This window comes from Rattus rattus, chromosome 18, assembly GCF_011064425.1.
Source record: "Rattus rattus isolate New Zealand chromosome 18, Rrattus_CSIRO_v1, whole genome shotgun sequence".
Classification (NCBI taxonomy): Eukaryota; Metazoa; Chordata; class Mammalia; order Rodentia; family Muridae; genus Rattus; species Rattus rattus.
Window position 1 is genome coordinate 4,990,736 of NC_046171.1, and position 20,150 is coordinate 5,010,885.

At 49.9% G+C, this 20,150-nt stretch overlaps 1 protein-coding gene across 1 annotated transcript in view; it reads right to left on the minus strand.

Moving 5' to 3' along the window:
* Positions 1 to 16,065, minus strand: part of Pnpla1 (patatin like phospholipase domain containing 1) — a 32,833-nt gene extending 16,768 nt beyond the window's left edge. The window contains 1 exon segment of the mRNA XM_032889194.1: positions 15,861 to 16,065. Coding sequence (XP_032745085.1) covers positions 15,861 to 16,065 — 205 coding nt within the window.
* Between the last annotated feature and the right edge of the window lie 4,085 nt (positions 16,066 to 20,150).

Sequence of the window (20,150 nt, forward strand, 5' to 3'; positions counted from 1 at the left end):
TAACCTTAGTACCCACTTTTAACCCCAGACAATGAAGGTAAAGTGAGTTTACAGAAGGAAGCAGCCATGTTTGAAAGTGATGTCTAATTGAGTGGCAGACAAAGTGCTGAATCAGAGAAAGATTTGACAGAATAGGACATGCCCAACTCTCACGGGATCAGAAAGAGAGAGAGACAATTTAAGAGATCACAGAGAGAGAAAAGGAGAGGAAGCAGTTTTACCGGAATCTTACACAGATGGTTGCAGAAAGAGAACAAGCCAGAGAATGAGAAGGGGGCCAGAAGATTAGAACAGACTGCCAGAGTTAGTATGAGGCCAAGCGGAGCAATTCAGTGAGAAGCCGAGAGAAGCGGCACTGAATCAGTCAGCTTGAAGAAGAGCTGGAGCCGGAACAGCTGAGTTGAATCAGCCAGCCAGAGTTCAGAAAGAGCTAAAAGGGTGAGCCCATTCGTCAGCGAGTATCAGAGGCTGAAAACATTCTAGGCCTACATTAGATCGTACGGAGGCTAGAAGCTTCCAGGACTCGGCCTAGGTTAGCAGATGGACATAATAAGACAATTACTTTAGGTGAGTAAAAGTTACTTTATAGGTCTACACAGAGAGTTCCTCAGGCATGGAAGACTGTGCCTCAGGGCTGGAGAGATGGCTCAGCGGTTAAGAGCACCCAACTACTCTTTCAGAGGTCCTGAGTTCAATTCCCAGCAACCACATGGTGGCTCACAACCATCTGTAAAGAGATCTGATGCCCTCTTCTGGTGTATCTGAAGATAGCTACAGTGTACTTATATATAATAAATGAATAAATCTTAAAAAAAAAAAAAAAAGGAAGACCGTGCCACAGAGAGAGAGAGAGAATATGAATATGCTGGCTTTGGAACCTTCACTTCTCTACGTGTCTGTGATTTTCTAGCACTTTCTCCCACTCAAAGGCCTCTGTTACTATTGTCAACTGAAAAGGACCTAGAGTCACCTGGGAGACAAACCTCTGGGCATGTCTGTCAGGGAAATTCTAGACAGAGTTAACTGAAGAGAATACTCAGTCTGAAAGTGGACAGCACCATTGCCTGGGCTGGGGTCCTGGACTGCCTACGGAGGAGAAAGGGAGCTGGCTACCAGCCTTCATCTCTCTCTCTGAGTCCTTACCAGCTGTCTCAAGCTCCTGCCAGTGTGACATCCCTGTCACAATGGATGGCACCCTCAAACTGAGCTAAAATAAGGCTTTCTTTCTACATTATTTTTATCAAGTAGTTTTGTCCTGACAAGTAGTGACAATTTCCAGGTTGCCAGGCTCCTTCAGTCATGGTTCCAACCGCAGCAACGTGGGGTTTGAAAGTAGTATCTTGGGCTGGAGAGATGGCTCAGCGGTTAAGAGCACTGACTCCTCTTCCAGAGGTCCTGAGTTCAATTCCCAGCAACCACATGGTGGCTCACAACCATCTGTAATGAGATCTGATGCCCTCTTCTGGTGTGTCTGAAGACAGCTACAGTGTACTTATATATAATAAATGAAAGTAGTATCTTGGGCTCACTGCATCCTGGTCAGGGAACCCCAGGTGAGTTGCCCCAATACAGGCGGCAGTTCGTGTGTGTGTGTGTGTGTGCATGTGTATGTGTGTGTGTGTATGTGTGTGTATGTGTGTGTGTGTGTGTGTGTGTGTGTGTGTGTGCCCAGGCTTGTCTATGAAGCCTCCTTTCTCCTCAATAGCCCATCAGGATGCTGTATCCGCAAAGGAACCTTCCAGATAGACTGGGAATCCTTCAGGGCTGACATCCTTCCACCCAGCCCGTCTCTAGGATCACGGCGGGTGGTGCTTGTCCCACCAACACTGAGAGAACAGAAGTTGCTGCTTGACTCTGCAGTGAAAGCCTGGCCGTGAGGTCCTACACAGACAGGAAACACGTTCAATTATGGTATATGGCCCCCTATATACATCCCAGGTTGGCCGCAAACTTACTATATTGCCAAGAATGACCTTCAACCCCCGAGCCTCCTCCCTGTGTCTCCCGAGTGATGAGATTGCCGGAGGGGAAATCTGTAACCAGCAAGAATCAATTATATTGACTGCCACACAACTCAGGCTTCAAAAGCCTCCAGCACAAGGAAGTTCAGTGGGAAATGAGGGCCGAGACGAGGTGTCTGTGAAGGGCAGGGTGAAGCCACAGCTCTGACTTTCAGCTACTCGGGGCGTTTCATCCTCTGTGACCTCAGATATGTACTACAAAGCCAGGCAGATTTGCTTCCAATCCCAGGGTCACACGAGCCGTCTGGGGTAGCACTGGCTCCACCCACCGTCTATAAAATAAGGAAAACGAGTCCAACGTGGAGGCTCAGCAGGTAAAGGCGCTTGCGCGGGAGCCTGGGTTCTATCCCTGGGAACCACAAGGTGGAGAGAACTAATCCACAGAAGTTGTTCGCTGACCTCCACCCTGATTTGATATCCAGCACCCACATGGTGGCTCGCAACCATCTGCAACTCCAGTTCTGGGGGATCTGGCGCCCTCTTCTGGCCCTCATGAGCACATCCTGCATGTGGCACGCAGACGTACGTGCAGGCAAAACACCCACACACATGAAAATAAATAAGTTTAAAATAAGATAAATGGACATAGTAGAAACATGGCGGAGAGGGTGTACCCGCGGTCTCCGGAGTGACAGGGTCAGCCTGGTAACATGCCTCTTCTATGGGAGATGGCTAGTGGCTGCGTTTGAAAAAAAAAAAAAAAAATCGGGGGCTGGAGCGATCACCAAAGGGGAAGAAAAGAGATAATTTGACGCCTGTGTATGTTATTTGATTAAATTGGAAATAATTCACCCTTTTTCCCCCAAGAGCAAAGAGGCCTTACTAACCCTTAGTGTTCGACACAGCGTCTGGAATCCCGGCAGACGCTTAATTAACTGAACGCATCCACAGATGATGGATAAATTAGTGATCTCCAGAAATCAAAAAGGGACACTGAGGCCCAAAGAGACAAATAGTTATTCAAGACGACTCAAAGAGTTAAATTTGAGATGCCTGTCTTCCCTTCCCCCACACAGAGGAGAAGGAGCACTGCAGGCCGACACCCCCACCCCCCACCCCCCACTCCCATCCCCCTGTAAATGACTGGATCCGGTTCTTGGATGTGCAAGAATTAGGCCTGCTGTGTGGGACGAATCAGGGAAGGGGGATGGGGCTGAGCGCACATACACACTCACCTAGTCTCTGTGGACTGGTAACCTAGCAACAGCCTCCAGCTTAGCCAATCACAGTTGGCCAGCCCGCTCTCCCCTGTATTGAGATGACTGCTCAGGGGAAGCTGAGGTGAGGCGGCTTCTGGGAGGCAGGAGTGAGCAGATTTCCCAGGGAAGCCCCGGCAAGGCTCAGAATCCCTGACCGAGGGACCTGCAAGCCTTAGGCTCCTATCTGGTTCCCAATTGCAGGCTGAATTCCCAGGCGTGTTTTCCCCTGGGTCTGTCTAGCTTGACTACCTAACCACATTCTAATAATAACCGCTATTATCTTATCTTAATGAAAGTAGTTCACCCAAACAGGCTTTCCCACCTTGAGTCTTGTTTATCGTCACAGCGACAGTCAGGCTCTAAGGGCAGAGATCCCGTTTACGCACCGTGCACTGCAGAGACATCGATAAAAGCCGTTTGCCTTAAAGCTACCCTGTCGCTCACGGAAACCCCGTGGGGACCCTCTGGTGCGGCCAGTTTTCAGCCAGAGAAGGCTTTGTGCCAGGCAAATCTAAAGTGAAAATTGATTGTATAAAACGACTGAACGCAAGCTGTGAAGGATTGAAGTCGGATGGGGGTTGAACCCCGTGAGACTGCCTGGCCTCACCTTAAGCAGGAAACCCCTCAAAATTCCTGGAAATGCATAGTTCTGAGAGTCTAGGTCAAGAATACTAGGCCAGGGGGTTGGGAGCGCTTGCCTAGGAAGCTCAAGGCCCTGGGTTCGGGTCCCCAGCTCCGAAAAAAAAAAGAACCAAAAAAAAAAAAAAAAAAAAAAAAAAAAAAAAAAAAAAGAATACTAGGCCAGACGCAGGGAGGATTGCTCAAGGGGTAAAAACATGAGATCCCAGTTTAGTCCCCCAGAACCCATGCAAAAGCTGAATGTACCCGTGAGCTCTCGCAACCCCAGTGCGGGGGGAGGGGGAGCCAGGCTGATGCTTGTGGTCTACTAACGGGAGAGCCCCAGCTCTCTGTGAGATACAAAACAAACACACAAACAAAAGAGGCTGTGGCTCTTGAAGAAAGATATCCGTGGTTGACTCTTGACCCCAGGTGCACACAAACACATGTGCACCTGCACACGTATGCACTAATGGGGGGCCCTTCACACACAAACACCAGACCAGGCGCCATTTGTCTGCTTGTGCAGATACAAGTTCCAGCCCAGGATAAAGTTGAAGGTGGGCAGATGGATAAGTGGGGTGGTAGGTGGATGGGTGGGTAAAGTTGTGGGTGGATGGTGGGTGGGTAAGGTTGTGGGTGGGTAAGGTTGTGGAAGGGGGGTGGATGTGTAGGTAAGGTTGTGGGTAGGTGGGTGGATGAGTGGATAAGTGGGTAGGTAGGTCCTTAAGTGAGTGAACACATGCTCTAAGTCATACATCCTACGTTAGCAGAAATGGTATTAGCAGCACACATGTGTACACACACACACACTTAATTTTTTAAAACCCTTAGAATTAAAAAAACAACTTATACTGAAGTATTACCATCTGGTGGTTCACACCCATAGCCCCCCCCCCCCTCGACTCAAGAAACCGATGCAGCATAATTGCCATGAGTTAGAGGGCAGCCTGGGCTACCTAGTGATTTTTAGGCCAGCCTAGGCTACATAGTGAGATCCGGTCCCCAAAACAACCAAATGGGACTCTGATAGGCTTAGATTAGGGGCTGTGGGAATGAGCTCATAGCCCGGTTTTCTAGACGTCTGTCACAGACCCCTTTCTTGCTTTGGACACTCATTCTGGGTGTCTCCGCACCCCCGTGCACCTCTCCCCAAGAATCCAGGCACGTTCTCCTGGCATTCATCTGCGAAAGAGTGGAGAAGTCTTACAGGTCATGTCAAACTAACAGAGGGAATACATATGTCTAGAAAGTTCTCTGGAGACTCACTCAATAAATACCTCCGGGCCATCAACCTACACACACACACACACACACACACACACACACACACACACACACACACTTCTCTCTGTGTTGTATTTGGAGATTGTGTTCCTGTTAGAAATCACATCCTTCGGTGTGAGTGAGTCACCTCAGGATGAAGCCAGCGCTGTGGATACCTCTCACATGTCGTTGGGTTGTGTGTGTGACAGGACACCTGTGGGTTGCCTCGGGGCGCCCCTTCAGCCGTGAACCTCTCCAGCTGGACACCTTGGCGGAGCAAAACCAGGCCTCCTGCCCACCGTGGCTCTACCCTTGCTCTCAACCATGATAATTAGTCATTTCTGTTAATGGTAGGAGAGCCCTGGCTGCCTGAGGCATCCACTGGTCAGGCTCTGCAGGGCCCTGCCCCATGGCTGTGTGACTCAGGTCCTGCTATCTGCAGGAGCACACTTCCTGGTTCCTCCTTGGTGCCTACCGCTGAAGTCAGGTCTTCTCCTTCAGATGGGTAGTGGGGCCGCTGCCTCCACAGCCCAGACCAAGGCTCAACTGCTAATGAGGATGACCACATCCCCAGAGAGCAGAGCAAGTCAGCCTAAGGCAGGGGCTCAGATCAAGCTCGGTCCAGATCTCTACAAGCCCAGGGCACCACAGATGTCCTTTCCCAGCCAAAACAGCCTTGTGACTTGGTGGCTCTCAAGTCTCTAACTTGGTCTGAGGCAGAGAACAATTTCCCTATTCTTTTTCTTTCTGGTGGTTGCTGGGATTGAACCTGGGGCCTCATGCACTCTAGACAAGCACCCTGTCATCTTCTGCCACCTATTAACAGTCATAGCCAGAGACTTTACTACCCAGCCTCCCCTCTTTACTCAGCCATTGGTTCTCTATTCCTTGGCTGCATGGGAGGCCCACCGAGAGCAAACCTGTATTTCCCAGCATCCTTTGCTATCAGGTGAGGCAATGTGACTAAGTTCTGATCTATAGATGAGAGCTAACAAGGTATGTGTCATCCCACCCCCCCGGGGTCCTACCTCAGAGGGAAGGGGTGTGTCTGTTTCCCCTTCTGACTAAAACGAATTCAGACATGGACACGACACAGGGCAACACCTATGTGTACCTTGATGGCTTGTTGACTCTTGGGACTGGGGCTTGGGGTCTACAGAGAATGCCACACGCAGACCTTAGGGGAACTAGAAAACGAGCTGTAGAGGCACGAGCCCTCTTCTGTTGCCCCCAGTCAACATGGCTCTCCCAACAGTCTCCTGGGCTTTTGGAAGGCTCTGGAGATTGGGCACCGAGGACTCCAAGAGGGCTCTGTGCCAACGGGGAGACTGATGTCTCCTCCATTCTACCGCAGGTCAACTGATCCAGAAAGGTAGCCCTCTGGCCAGATGACATCCAGAACCAGAGTGGAGGGGATGCAGATGGACTCTGGTCTGAAGTCTTTTCCCTCCTTGCTGAACCCCACCCAGAAAGACCACAGGAAAGGAAGGAGCCCCCAGAGTGAGCCTCTCTGACTGCCCACAATTTCTTAGCTCCTGTTCTCAGTGGGCAAAGCTGGGCCGCTCATCTGAATTCCTCCCTGGGAGATCCTCAGCTCTGCCGCTACCTTTCGGAGAGCAGACTAAGGGGCGGCAAGAACCAAGTGCCCGCTTTACCTAGTGCCAGGCATCAAACTCACCTTCAGACAGGCAGCCTACCAGCTGAGCCACATCTCCAGCCCTAAATTTTTTTTTTTAAAGCCTTCTAGGGCTGGAGAGATGGCTCGGTGGTTAGAGCACTGACTGCTCTTCCAGAGGTCCTGAGCTCAATTCCCAGCAACCACATGGTGGCTCACAACCATCTGTAATGAGACCTGATGCCCTCTTTTGATGATGTACTTATAATAAGTAAATAAATAAATCTTTTAAAAAATACATTAAAAAATTTTAAACAAGAAAGCCTTCTACAGTAACAAAGCAATTGGGGAGTTGAGTTGACACACCCTGGGTCAATGCTGCTGCGGCTAAATGAGGACATGAGGACATTGTCCTGTAATTTTTCCACGTTAAAAAAAGCATTTTTTTTTTCTTTTTTTTTTTTGGAGCTGAGGACCGAACCCAGGGCCTTGCGCTTGCTAGGCAAGCGCTCTACCACTGAGCCAAATCCCCAACCCCTTAAAAAAAGCATTTTTAAAAAAGATTTATTTATTTTATGTATATGAGTACACTGTCGCTGTCTTCAGACACACCAGAAGATGGCATCAGATCTCATTACAGATGAGTTGTGAGCCCCCATGTGGTTGCTGGGAATTGAACTCAGGACCTGTGGAAGAGCAGTCAGTGCTCTTAACCACTGAGCCATCTATCACCCCCTCCCCTACACATTTTTTAAAGGAACAGGAATGCTCACAAAAGCACTATTCACGATAGCCCACAGTAAAAACCACCCATTCATCATCGAGAGAATAAATGAATAAATGCGGTAAGTCCACCCAGTAGAATACTGTTCCACCATGGAACAGAACACCAACTATTCATGCTACATCCTGTTGAGCCTTGATAAGACCGCGCTGAGGGAAAGAAGCCAGGTGCAAACTGGTGTATGCATCGCCTGTGTAGTAAATGTGAAGCATTGTGTCATGTTAAATGTGTTCATCTGGAGAGACTGAGAGCTGATCAGGGATTGGTTCGGTGATTGGTGACTTCTGGGGAACGGAGGCCACAACTAAGGAGTAAGGTTCCTTTGTGGGCCAAGTGTTCTGAAACTGTAGCGTTTGTTGTACAACTGAACAAACCATGGGTAAACTTTAAATAAACTTCAAGTAGGGTGATCTGCATGATAAGTAAACTATGTATCAATAAGGCCAAAGGCCTTGTTGGTGGTTTCTTTTGTTATTTTAAGAAGAGAAATGAGTTTTTCCACTTCTGGACTTTGGGACATACAGACAGCTTCTCCCAGTGAGGCAAGCCGAGACTTGGGCTAAAAGGACCAGCACCTTGGCCCCGGGCAGCCTTCTGTACTGTGGCTCAGAGAGAGGAAGAGTGTTGAGGTTTGGTCCGTGGCTATGTATTGTAAGGCTGAATACTGTATCCGCAAGTTTAGTTACCTCAAGAGGAGTGAATGCTCACCTAGGCCAGCTTTTGTTGGGCAAACCTTACTCCTGAATTAAAAACTGTTGGTTGAATAAAGACGCCTTCAGCTGGGCAGAAGAGAGGTGGGCGGGGCTTGGGCTCTGAGGAGGAGAGCGGATGAAGCAGAGGAGGAGGAAGGAAGAAGTCACCATAGGAAAGGTGGATCCTGAACACATGGCTGTGCGGACCAGCTGGAGTAGGAGCAGCCCAGGCGGAACATGGCAGGTGATACCTCGGGATTACAGACAGAGAGGGAAACAAACTAGCACAGAGGGTTGATATCTGCCCAGCTCTCCTGCCTTAAGGCTTATTACAGATATAAAAGTTTTATGTCTTTTATTTGAGGACTAAATGACCTCCAAATAATATTTACCACAACAGAAGAGTGGGGGCGGATACAGCCTATATTGCCACAATAAAGCAATCTTTTGGTTTTGTTTTGAGACAGTCTCCAGTAGCCCAAGCAGGTTTCAAATGAACTGTGTAGCAAAGGCTAGCCTCCAACTCCCGGTCCCTCCTAACTCCAACTGAACTCCCCGTCCCTCCTAACTCCAACCTCAGAGTCACAGGTGAGTTGCAACCCTGACAGACTTTCCTTTCTCCTTCTTCCTCTTTGGTGGCACTGGGTCAGAACGCCAATGTCTTTCTGCTATGTTGGGGGAGGGAAGGAGGTCACAAGGCAGAGCCTGTGAGAATGGTCTATCCTATCCTTCATCCTGGAGGTAGACCTCAGGCTCACCTTTACCCACCGAGTCATCCTCCAGCCCAAATCTTTCTTTTTTTTTTTTTTTTTTTTTTTTTTTCGGGGCTGGGGACCGAACCCAGGGCCTTGCGCTTCCTAGACAAGCGCTCTACCACTGAGCCAAATCCCCAACCCCCAAATCTTTCTTACTGTGGGTTTTGATCCGTGATGTCAGTCACAGGTCAACTCAGTCCACATAACGTATTTCAGTAATGCAGGGGACACTGGCATGGCCACCAGCAGCATGGCCGGCAGTTCTGCTTGGGCTTTTTCCCAGAATCCATTGCTCCCTTTCCTCATCTTTCCCACTTGAGAAACCTTCATGAACTGAAGTTCCCCTCTTGAAACCGTGACATCAGGTGACCTGTGTTGTCCATCATCCAGATACACTGGTTTGTCCACCTTGTCATCCTGTCCTCCCACATCCTTGCTGGAGGCCTCCGGTCCTGCCCAGCCTTTCTTTCCCTGCCTAACTCCCACTCACACTGCTGGCTCCCTCAGGAAGTTCTGACTGGAGGCGCTGGCCTCACTCTGTGCCTTTCTAGAACCCAGAAGACACTTCCTCTCTTAGAAGGACACCATGGTGGGGGGGTTGGCGATTTGGCTCAGTGGTAGAGCGCTTGCCTAGCAAGCTCAAGGTCCTGGGTTCGGTCCCCAGCTCTGAAAAAAAAAAAAAAAAGAAAAAAAAAAGAGAGAAGATAGGGAAGGCAAGGATAGGCAGAGGGGGGAAGGGCTACCATAAAGTCTTTTGTGGGAGGGGTCTTTCTGTAGTAGCAGCTGAAAGAGGTGGGGCTGCCTGACCACCAAATCTTTTTCCTTTGAGAAGAGATAGAGATTATTTTTGGGACTGGCAAGAAGCACTTGCTTTTAAGCCTGAAGATCTGAGTTCGATCCCTGGGACCAACATGTGGGAAGGAAGAACAGACTCCTGAAAGTTGTCCTCTGACCCCCCACAGATGTACCATGTGCCCCCAACACACACCCACACACATAGACACGATAGAGGAGTGAATGAATGGAACTTAAAATACCCTATAAAGAGTTATTTCCAAAATACAGGAAATTCAGCTCTGCGAGACTGTGTCCCACTTCTGGCCACATCAGAAATGCTGGAACCCCACTGGTTGTCATGGAGACTGCCTCTCCTCAAATAAATGGTGATGTCATCTCCGATGAGGACCAGGCAGGGTGCTAAGGGCTTTGCACTGACTGAAGGAGACCTGGTCACCAGTTCCCCAGGGATGAGGCAGAGAAGTCTCTGGTCAGGGGTTGGGGATTTAGCTCAGTGGTAGAGCGCTTGCCTAGAAGCGCAAGGCCCTGGGTTCGGTCCCCAGCTCCGAAAAAAAAACCAAAAAAAAAAAAAAAAAAAAAAGAAAGAAAAGAAGTCTCTGGTCAGAGAAGCTCAGAAGGGAAACAGCTTTGGAAGAAGTGTGGCTGGGCTAAAAGAATTTTTAAAGGAAAAAAAAAAAAAAAAGACAGGACACCAGCAGAATGGATCCACAGGTAAAGGGGCTTCCTGCCTCATGAACTGAGTTTGATACCCAGGACCTTGGGAGCAGAGGAAACCCTAAGAAAATGAAGGACCAAGTCACCGTGCTCTTGATATGGGCACCGCCATGTCAAAGACCCTATCTATGCCTTGGCCTCGAGAGAATGGCAGAGCCTTCCTTTAGTCCCTGTGTGGATGTTGATAGTGTGTGCAGAAAGGACCCACCATAGCTTTCTCCCCCTGATACTTGCAGCCTGCAGGTTGCTACCCAGTAGAGAGAGACTGCTCCTACCAAGATTAGCTGAACCTGCCCCAGCGGTGTATAATAACCCTGCCCCCTTGTCCAGCTGGGTATAAATTGTATCTCCTGGTTTATCTGTGTATAATGCCCTACCTCTGTGTACTGCTGTCTATAGTAAACACGCTGAGCTCCCAGGATGCTACAGTGTTTCCATCAGAAGCTCCGCCCACAACATCCCAGCTTTTCTGTGTATCTGCCATGTCCTCATCCCCTGACGCTCCTAGTCAGGGTTAGCAGCCCAAGGCCTGCGAGGACATGGCCTAGGCAGTCAGGAGAGAAGCAATTCCTGAAGGCCACCCCCCGACCCATGTTTGGCCTGGCAATTGAGCACCTGCGTGCCCACACACAAGGAAAAGAAAAAAAAACTTTTCAAAAAGGGCCAGATCGGGGTGGGGGTTTAGCTCCGCGGGAGAGCACTTGCCTAGCACGCGCAAGGCCCGGGGTTCGGCCCCCCCCCCCAAAAAAAAAAAAAAAAAAAAAAAAAAAAAAAGCAACAGATCTCCACTTATATACACGAGTTGGTCCCATATAAAGTATGAGAAAATGAACACAGTTTTTCATCGGATGTGTGCTGAATCCCCGAGAACAAGACCAGCAGGAAAAACCCTCCAACCCTTCTAAGTCAGCGCTGACCCATCAGGAAATGCAGTGGAAAGAGAAGCTCCTTCACAGGAGTAAAAACCTTAAGAGCCTTAAGAGATAAACCTGGTCCCGGAGACTGAGGCAGGAGACTCACCATGAGTTCCAGGCAAGCCTTGTCTATAGAGTGAGACAAAAACAAGACAGAGATCCTTAAATCGATAAACAGTGACACACAGCGTCTTCATTAAAGGGCACAGTGAGCGGAGTCAGGGGTTATATTTACCACGGGACACTTAATTCCAGATAAAATCACTACTGGGCCTTTCCTGTTGGAGAGGGCAAAGAGGCTGAGAATAATGGAAGGAAGGTTTCAAAGAAGAGGGAGGGGAAGAGGAGGAGGGGGAGGAAGAAGGGGAGGAAGGGGAGGAAGAGGAAGAGGGGAAGAGGAAGGAAGACACAGACATAGATGCAAGCAAAATTCCCATACCCATAAAAATCAAAATAAATGCATCCTCTTTTAAAAAGATGTCTTGAGAATGCAGGGCATGCTGGCATGTACACGCTGTGCACTGTGTGTGCACATGCATGTATACACGTGAGTGTTCATGTGTCCGCGCCTATGCTTGAGATTCTAGCACCGGAGAGGCAGAGGCAGAGGCAGAGGTAGGAGGTCTTCTGGGGCTCCCCAGCCAGTCAGTCTAGCCTCGATGGCGAGTTCCAGGCCAAGAGACTGACTCAATGGAGGTGTGATGTTTCTGAGTGTAACACCGAGGTTCTCCTCTGACCTTCACATGTTTCATCTTTTTTTTTTTTTTTTTTTTTTTTTTTTTTGAGCTGGGGACCAACTCAGGGCCTTGTGGTTTTGCTAGGCAAGCGCTCTACCACTGAGCCAAATCCCCAACCCCTTCTTCACATGTTTCAGAAGACACATATACACATACACACATACACATATATGCATACATGCACACAAATCTCACATCACACACACATAGACATACACACCTCACATACACACACATACATATCTCACATGCACATACATACATATATCACACACATATATCTCACACACACACACCACACACACATAATCTTACGCATACATATCTCACACACATAATCTTACACGTATATACACACATCTCACATACACATCACACACATCTCACATGCGTGTACATACATATATCACACACACATATGACACACACATATATCTCACACACACACACCATATACACGTAATCTTACACATAAACACATCACACACATAATCTTACACACATGTCACACACAAATATCTCAGATGCATGTACATACATATATCACATACACATAATCTCACACATACACATCACATACACCTCACACGCATATATCTCACATACATCACACACACATAATCTCACATACATCACACACACATAATCTCACACGCATGCATCATACACACCTCACACACATCATACACACTCACCTGACTCCTGTGTGTCTCTGGGGATTAAACTGTAGTCACCTCAGAGACTCCTAGAGCATGGCACAGGAGAGCCCACCACAGGCTACTCTTGACTCTAAGGGCTTGCACCCATCCTGGGCATGGCAGACACCAGACAGCCCTGCTCCCTGCAACACTGTTTACAACCCCAGGGTATCCATCAACACAGCAATGAACTGAGCGGGGCCTGGTGTTAGTGATACATGGGGACTTCGGTCTAGACTCCCACTGAGTTTCTGATAACAGGTCAACACCTTGGTTACCCATCCTCTGTCTGGTAAATGTTCTCCCCTAAGTACTTTCTTTTTTTAAAAAAAATATTTTTTATGAATTTTTTTTTTATTTTTGGTTTTGCTTTGAGACCAATATAGCCCTGGCTGTCCTGGACCTCACACTGCAGTCCAGGCTAGCCTTGAACTCACAGAGATCTGCCTGCCTCTACCTCTGGTGCATAAGGATTAAAGGCCTGTACCACCATGCCTCCGCCCAATATGTTTTCCAGTCCATCCCCTCAGTGAATCAGGTCTGTGTAAAAACTCTGTCCCCGTGCCCCACTGTTAACCCTGCGGCCACAAAGCCAGCATATCTCACAGGAGTCCACTCTGCCAAGCGGTGGTTTAAGTCATTCCAGCATCCACTCTGGACAGACAAGGCTCAGGGTGAACTCCCCACGTACTGTTTGTGTGACCTTAGGCTGCGTAAGTATCCTGTGACTGTTTCCTTCTTTGTATAAAGGGAGGTAATAATAGTTTCCCCCTTAGAAGGAGCTGTAAAGTCTGGGTGAGTTAATACCCTTAAAACTTCAAACAGGATCTGATACAAAAGACATTCAGTTATCAGGAAATCACGGGGCAGTAAAATGACTGCACTGGATTGGTCCATACACCTCACCCCTCCTTACATCCTGCTATATTCATGAGCCATGCCAGGTCTAGGCCTTGATCCCTCCTAGAGGGCCTCTTCATGACCTCATCCCACTCCCTGGGATCCGTGGTGGCCTTAGGCTGGCTAAGCAGATTTCTTATTCCTCCCATTGAACAAACCGAATTGATCCTAAAAGGTCTTGCTATAAACTCATATATATTTGGTTTTCGACACGGTCTCTCCGTGTAGCCCTGACTCTCTTGAAACTCACTCTGTAGACCAGGCTGGGCTCGAACTCGGAGATCTGCCTGCCTCTGCATTCCAAGCACTGTCCGGGACCGTATATTTTTAAGAATTTACTGTAAGGCAGCAGAGGCGCAGGCTGGGGCTGGGGCACTGGGTAGAGTGTTTGCCTAGCCTGTGCAAAGCCTTAGGTTCAATTCCCAGCACCACAAAAACAGGCATGGAAGTGTATGCTTGCTACCCCTGCAGTGAGGAGGCAGGAGGATCAGAAGTTAAGGTCATCCTCAGCTACATAGAGAATTCAAGGCTAGCCTGTGCTATGTGAGACCCTCCCTAAATAAAGCAAAGATAAGGGGATAGCGAGAGGGTTTGCAGGGACCCTGTATCTAGGGCAGGGAGTCAGCAACTCCAGAAGGGGCTGACTCTTACCTTTCCAAAGGCCTGGTATCTTTTCCCCTGGGTGAAAACACTTTGGGTGTGTAACCACAGAGGGCCCCGTGCCTAAGAAAGATCTGGAAAGATTATCCCTCTCTTTGCCCAGGCTTGGGGAGGGCGAGTGGACTAGGGGCTGCAGGGTGGGCAGAAATTTTAACTCTCTTGTTCCATCGTTTCTTATAAACTATTAAAAAGGAGACAGTCCCTTGCCTGTGTGTGGCAACTAGTGAGGGCCTTACTGTTGCCCTTCCGGGCAGAGCCCCACCCCCATCGGCTGCTGCCTCCTCAGAGATCCAATAGCTGACCCTTCAGTTGGTCTCAACTTGATCTTCTAGCTCATTCCAAACCTAATCCCCATCCTCCTCCACAAAGCACACTCAACCCCTAGTTGGTTTCTACTCAGGCCCCTCCAACCCAGCGGTCGGGTATCCTTAAAACCCCCAAACCAGACTGTTGGCGGTTTCCAGCACTCCATGCTCAATCACAAAGCAGTTCACTCCTATCAGTGAAGGCCCAGGTCAGGCCGTCACAGGGATTGTCCTGATGGCAGAAGCTGGAGCACAGGGACTGGCTTCTGTGTGTTCAGAATTGAATGCCCAGGGCTAGGACTCAGTTTGGGGGCCCCCAGCATCCCACAGGTGTCAGCACTGGGTTGGAGCTGGCTGATGGCGTCTCAAGGCACCTGATCCATCAGTTGCTTCCTCTAACCTCACCTCCACTCCTCCCTCTCAGGTCTGTCACCCCGGGCCCCAGAAATGTCTTTTCTCTACATGTCCCCTTCCTTTGTGCAGTCTCCACTTGGATGGCCTCCCCCTCAACATGGCCACCCCTGAACATCTTTGGAACACGGTCCCCCTTCCCGCTTCAGCCCCAGACAGCTGCAGTTTGTTTGCAGACCCCATCCCTTATGACACGAGAGACCTCTCCATTTGGAAGTTTGTTATCTGTCTTTTCTCTTTAGAATGTTCTAGAACTTCAGCTCCACAGGGGTTCTACATTACAGCCTGATCTTGAGCGGGTCGGGGTGACTGGGCCCGTGCTCTACACTGTTAGGACAAAGGAGGCTGTTGCTCAGAGCCCTGGGTCAGCCCTGTGGTCTCCGGCCCAATAGGGCGCAGCTGAAGCTCCCACACTGTGCCTCACTGTCTGTTCCCAGCTTCTCCTCAGTCCTCAGGGTTTGCATGTTGAGAGCCCCCACCTCACTAGGAAGAGGAGACAGTGCTTGCATTAAAAAAAAAAAAAATCACCTAGCCTCACTCCTCATGAGACTATAGTGTTCTAGCTCAGCACAGGAAGAAGAGGAAAAGCGCATGCTTGGATGTGCGTGTGTGCGTGCGTGTGTGTGCGTGTGCGTGCGAAGGGGGAGCTACCTTGGCTGTCAAGCTTGGTTTTAACCCCCCCCCCCGCCCAGTGCACTTCCAAGTTGGACACGGTCTGCTCTGAGGAGTCCCTCCAGCAGCCCCCTTCAGAGACACCAGAGTAAAGGTCTTACCCATCTCAATCCCGCAGATGACCAAGGCTGCAATCACGGCGCCAGCTGACGTCCCTGCAAAGCGATGAGCCGTGTCCAGCATCCTAGGGGCCAGATCTCGCAGAGCATCCACGGCCCCAGCCTGGTAGTAGGACAGGAACCCGCTCCCGGAGAAGGAGATGGAATGAGGGGTGTCTGGGTCTCCTTTGAACACCTGTTCGTCCATCTTCGGGGCCTCTGGCCTCCCAGCGGAGGAAGAACCCACACCCGTCTGCCTTGGCTCAGTCTCTCCTTCCCCGTCAGTCAAGAGCCGGGAATGTGGCAAGTCTACCGGCCCAGCCAGGCACCCACGGGTGGTTCATCCAGCCACTGCCTGGGCCTGTTGAGCTCTGCTGAGAGACACCCCTGAAGGGCTGATAAGGGACCCCAGGTCCTGGATGAAATGTAGACAGTTCTCAGAGTCATGGGCAGGGGCGTGGGCCTGCAGACCCCATGCTGACTTCATGACCTAGCTAGACTCACGCAGGGCGCAGGCTCTTCAGCGCTCTCCACCCATCCTGGGCGCACTCTGGAGCGAGGCATTCCCTGCTCCCTGCTCTGGGCCGTGTCCACAGAGGCGGCGCCTTTCAGCCCTCAGCATCCAGTTGCAAAATCTCTGCCTCTCCCTGTGCCTCCCTCACTGACTGGGGACTGAGTTACATGCCACGCCCCTAACCGCCACGCCCCCCAGTCCGTGTGTGTTTGTGTGTGTATGTCTGTGTGTCCCATCCCCCCGTCCCCAAGCAAGGCTTTGGCTTTTTTTTTTTTTTTTTTTTTTTTTTTTTTCGGAGCTGGGGACCAACCCAGGGCCTTGCGCTCGCTAGGCAAGTGCTCTACCACTGAGCTAAATCCCCAACCCCAATGGGGAGGAGCAACTCATATCGCCCCCATGCTCCTTCCTCACCCTCTTCAGACTCTGGAAAGGTCTTACACAAGCTCCTCTCTATTCTTACCTTAGCACAAAACTGGGCAAAAACTAACAAGAGTTTGGCTCTGGGTGACTACCTGGTTTGCTTTCCATTGATAACAGTGACCACAAGCAACTTGGGGAGGAAAGGGTTATCTCAGCTCACAGTTTAAGGTTCATCATGAGGGAAAGTCAGGGCAGAGAGGCAGGAACTGATGCAGAGGCCATGAGAACGCTGCTTACTGCTTGCAGGCTTGCTCCCCATCACTAGCTCAGCCTGCTCTTACACAACCCTGGGCCACCTGCCCAGGGATGGCACCGCCTACAGTGGGCGGGGCCCTCTTCCATCAATCATTAATCAAGACAATACCCGTCAGACTTGTGCGCAGGCCAATTTGATGGAGGCAATGAGGGTTCCTCTTCCCAGCTTCTGTCAATAACCAGCCAGTAGTCTCCAGCCTCCTTCCCACCTCTCACTCCACCTCCTCATCCCTGGCCTGGTCCATGCCCTCTTGCCTGTCCGTGGCCTCTGGAGGGCATTGGATGCCCTGCAGCAGGAATCACAGGCAGCTGTGGGCTGCCTGATATAGGTACTGGGAACTGAACCCAGGTCCTCAGGGAGAGCATCAAGCCCTGAGCCATCGCTCCGGCTGGAGTGCGTCCCTTAAGTGTACAGGGGGAAGAGAGCAGAGAGCTGGACCATTCCAAAATGGTCCAAAACAGCTTGTGAATGGGGGTTGGGTGGGGTCATGAGGTCTCGTGTAGGGACATCAGGATCAGAGAGGTGTTTTGGTAAGTGACAGGGGCTTGGGGACCAGGGTTAGCTCTAGGGGCTGTAGGGCATGACTCCTGGAGAGGAGGAAATTTCCTCACCACCTAAAAATGTCACTGCAGATCTCTAAGGCAGCAAAAGCTTTCCTAGTCGCCTCCTTCCCCTCTTCCCTCTCCCCTCCTTTATATTCTTCTCTCATCCTCCTCTCCCTCCTCCTTCCTCTTCTCTGTATTTCTCCCTTCTCCTCCTCTGCCCTCTCCCCCTCTTTATCCTCCCCCTCCTCCCTCTCCTCTTTCCCCTCCTCTTCCTCTTATTTCCCCTCCTCCCCCTCCTCCTCCCTTTCCCCCTCCACCATCACACCCATCACCATCACCAATCACCCAATGGCAGCAGGACCAGAATTAGAACTGAGACACCAAGCTGTCTCCCTCCTAGTCCCAGTTGGCCCCAGCCTCTCTATAGGTGGAGGACATCGATGTCTTTCTTTTTTTTTTTTTAAAATTATTTATTTATTTTTATTTATTTATATTTATACTGTCACTGTATTCAAACACAATTGCATTAGATTTTATTACGGATGGTTGTGAGCCACCATGTGGTTGCTGGGATTTGAACTCAGGACCTCTGGAAGAGCAGTCAGTGCTCTTAACCGCTGAGCCATCTCTCCAGCCCCCATCGATGTCTTTCGATGGAGTTCCTGTCAACTGACTATTTTTTGTTGATCCAAACCAGAAACACACAGTCCAGACCCACTGAGGAGGGGTCCATCTTCCTCAGATCACTTCAGACATGTAATTGTCAGATTTGGAAGGCAGGTTTTGGTTAGGTGTGTGTGTGTGTGTGTGTGTGTGTGTGTGTGTGTGTAACATGTGACAGGAAGAAGCCAATGGCTTTTGGCGATGGGAACAAGGAGAAGTGCCCCCTCAACTCCCCTGAGATCAGATACTAACTGGCTTCCTGGGAGTCTGACAAGCGAATGTGAAGTCACCAGAGAGCCATCCAAGGCGCCCTGTAATTAACTACTACATTGTGCAAGGCTAGATTGCCCCAGGAGGAGTAAAGGGGGAGGGAGAGCAGGGTGGGCTGCAACATCAGAAGCTGGGGACCTGAAACTAGAGGTGGTGGGAGGGGCTGTGTAGGGCAGGGGACAGCTATGGGCTTCCTTGGGAGAGGAGGCATGCTGGGCTCAGAGGCATGGGAGGGAGTCTTGGGGTCAGAGAGACAGGTTCACCCCCTGGCGATTTACTGCTATTTATGTGCAGTAGGACCGCACAGTACATTTGGATTTCCCCTCTTTGCAAAACAGGCGGTAATTCCAAAGTTTAGCAGGGGTTATAGAACAACAGGTTATAGGACAACATGCCTGCCAGTATCAGAGGACAATGGAGTCCAAGGTTTCTGAAGCAGATGGATCCAGAGTCTGTAGAAGAGAAGGGTAAGGTCAGGGAGATGCGTGACCTTGGATCTCCGAGTGGAACACAGCGGGCTTGGAGAACACCCCAGCTGGGGAGTCCTGGAAGGGAGGGGAAGTGATGCAAGAAGCCCGGGTGGCCAGGCCAGGGGATAGCTGGAGGATGAGTCATCGAAGCTATTGCCACAGAGTCTCAGATTGTGGGACTGGCTAGGTGAGCAAGGTGATTCATAGATAATGCTTGGTTTTCTGCCTGGGGCTAGGGAGAGGCAGGGTGCCTGGTGACTGGGGCACAGGTGAGGACACTGGTTGAAGATTTTATCTGTCTGTTTGTCCATCCATCCGTCTTATGATTTGGGTGCTAGAAAGACACTCGGCAGTTAGAAACACTTGCTTCTATTGCAGGGGACCTGGGTTCAAATCCCAGCACCAACGTGGGGGGACTTAAACCATCTGTAAATCTAGTTTTTGAGGATCTGGTGCCCTCTTCTGGCCACTAGGGGCACTACATACACACGGTATACACGCAGGCACACCAGCCATACTCAGAAAATAAGAATGAATTTAAAATATTATCCTTGTATGTTTTTTAAGCTGGGCATGGTGTGCAACGCCTTTAATGCCAGCCAGCACTTGGGAGGCAGAAACAGGTGGATCTTTAGGAGTTTGAGGTCAGGCAATGCTACATAACCCGGTCTTGTCCCAAAACAAACAAACAAGTAAGCACATAGATAATACGGTTTGTGTGTGTGTTTGTGTTCAAGCTGTGTGCACATGTGGAGATCACAGGATAATTTTCTGAGGTAGACTCTTGCTTTCACTCTCACCTTGACTTAAACGCTAAGAGGAAACCTCAGCTAAGAACTGACCCCAGGGATAGAGACAGCTCAGCAGTTAAGAGCACCCAACTGCTCTTCCAGAGGTTCTGAGTTCAAATCCCAGCAACCACATGGTGGCTCACAACCATCTGTAATGGGACCCGATGCCCTCTTCAGGTGTGTCTGAAGACAGCGACAGTGTAGTGTAGTCACACACATAAAATAAATAAATCGTTGAAATGAAAAAAGAAGAAAAAGAACTTCCCCCCCATCTGGCGCACGCCTTTACTCCCAGCACCTGGGAGGCAGAGGCAGGTGGATCTCTGTGAGCTCCAAGCCCAACAGGTCTGGTCTACAGAGAGAG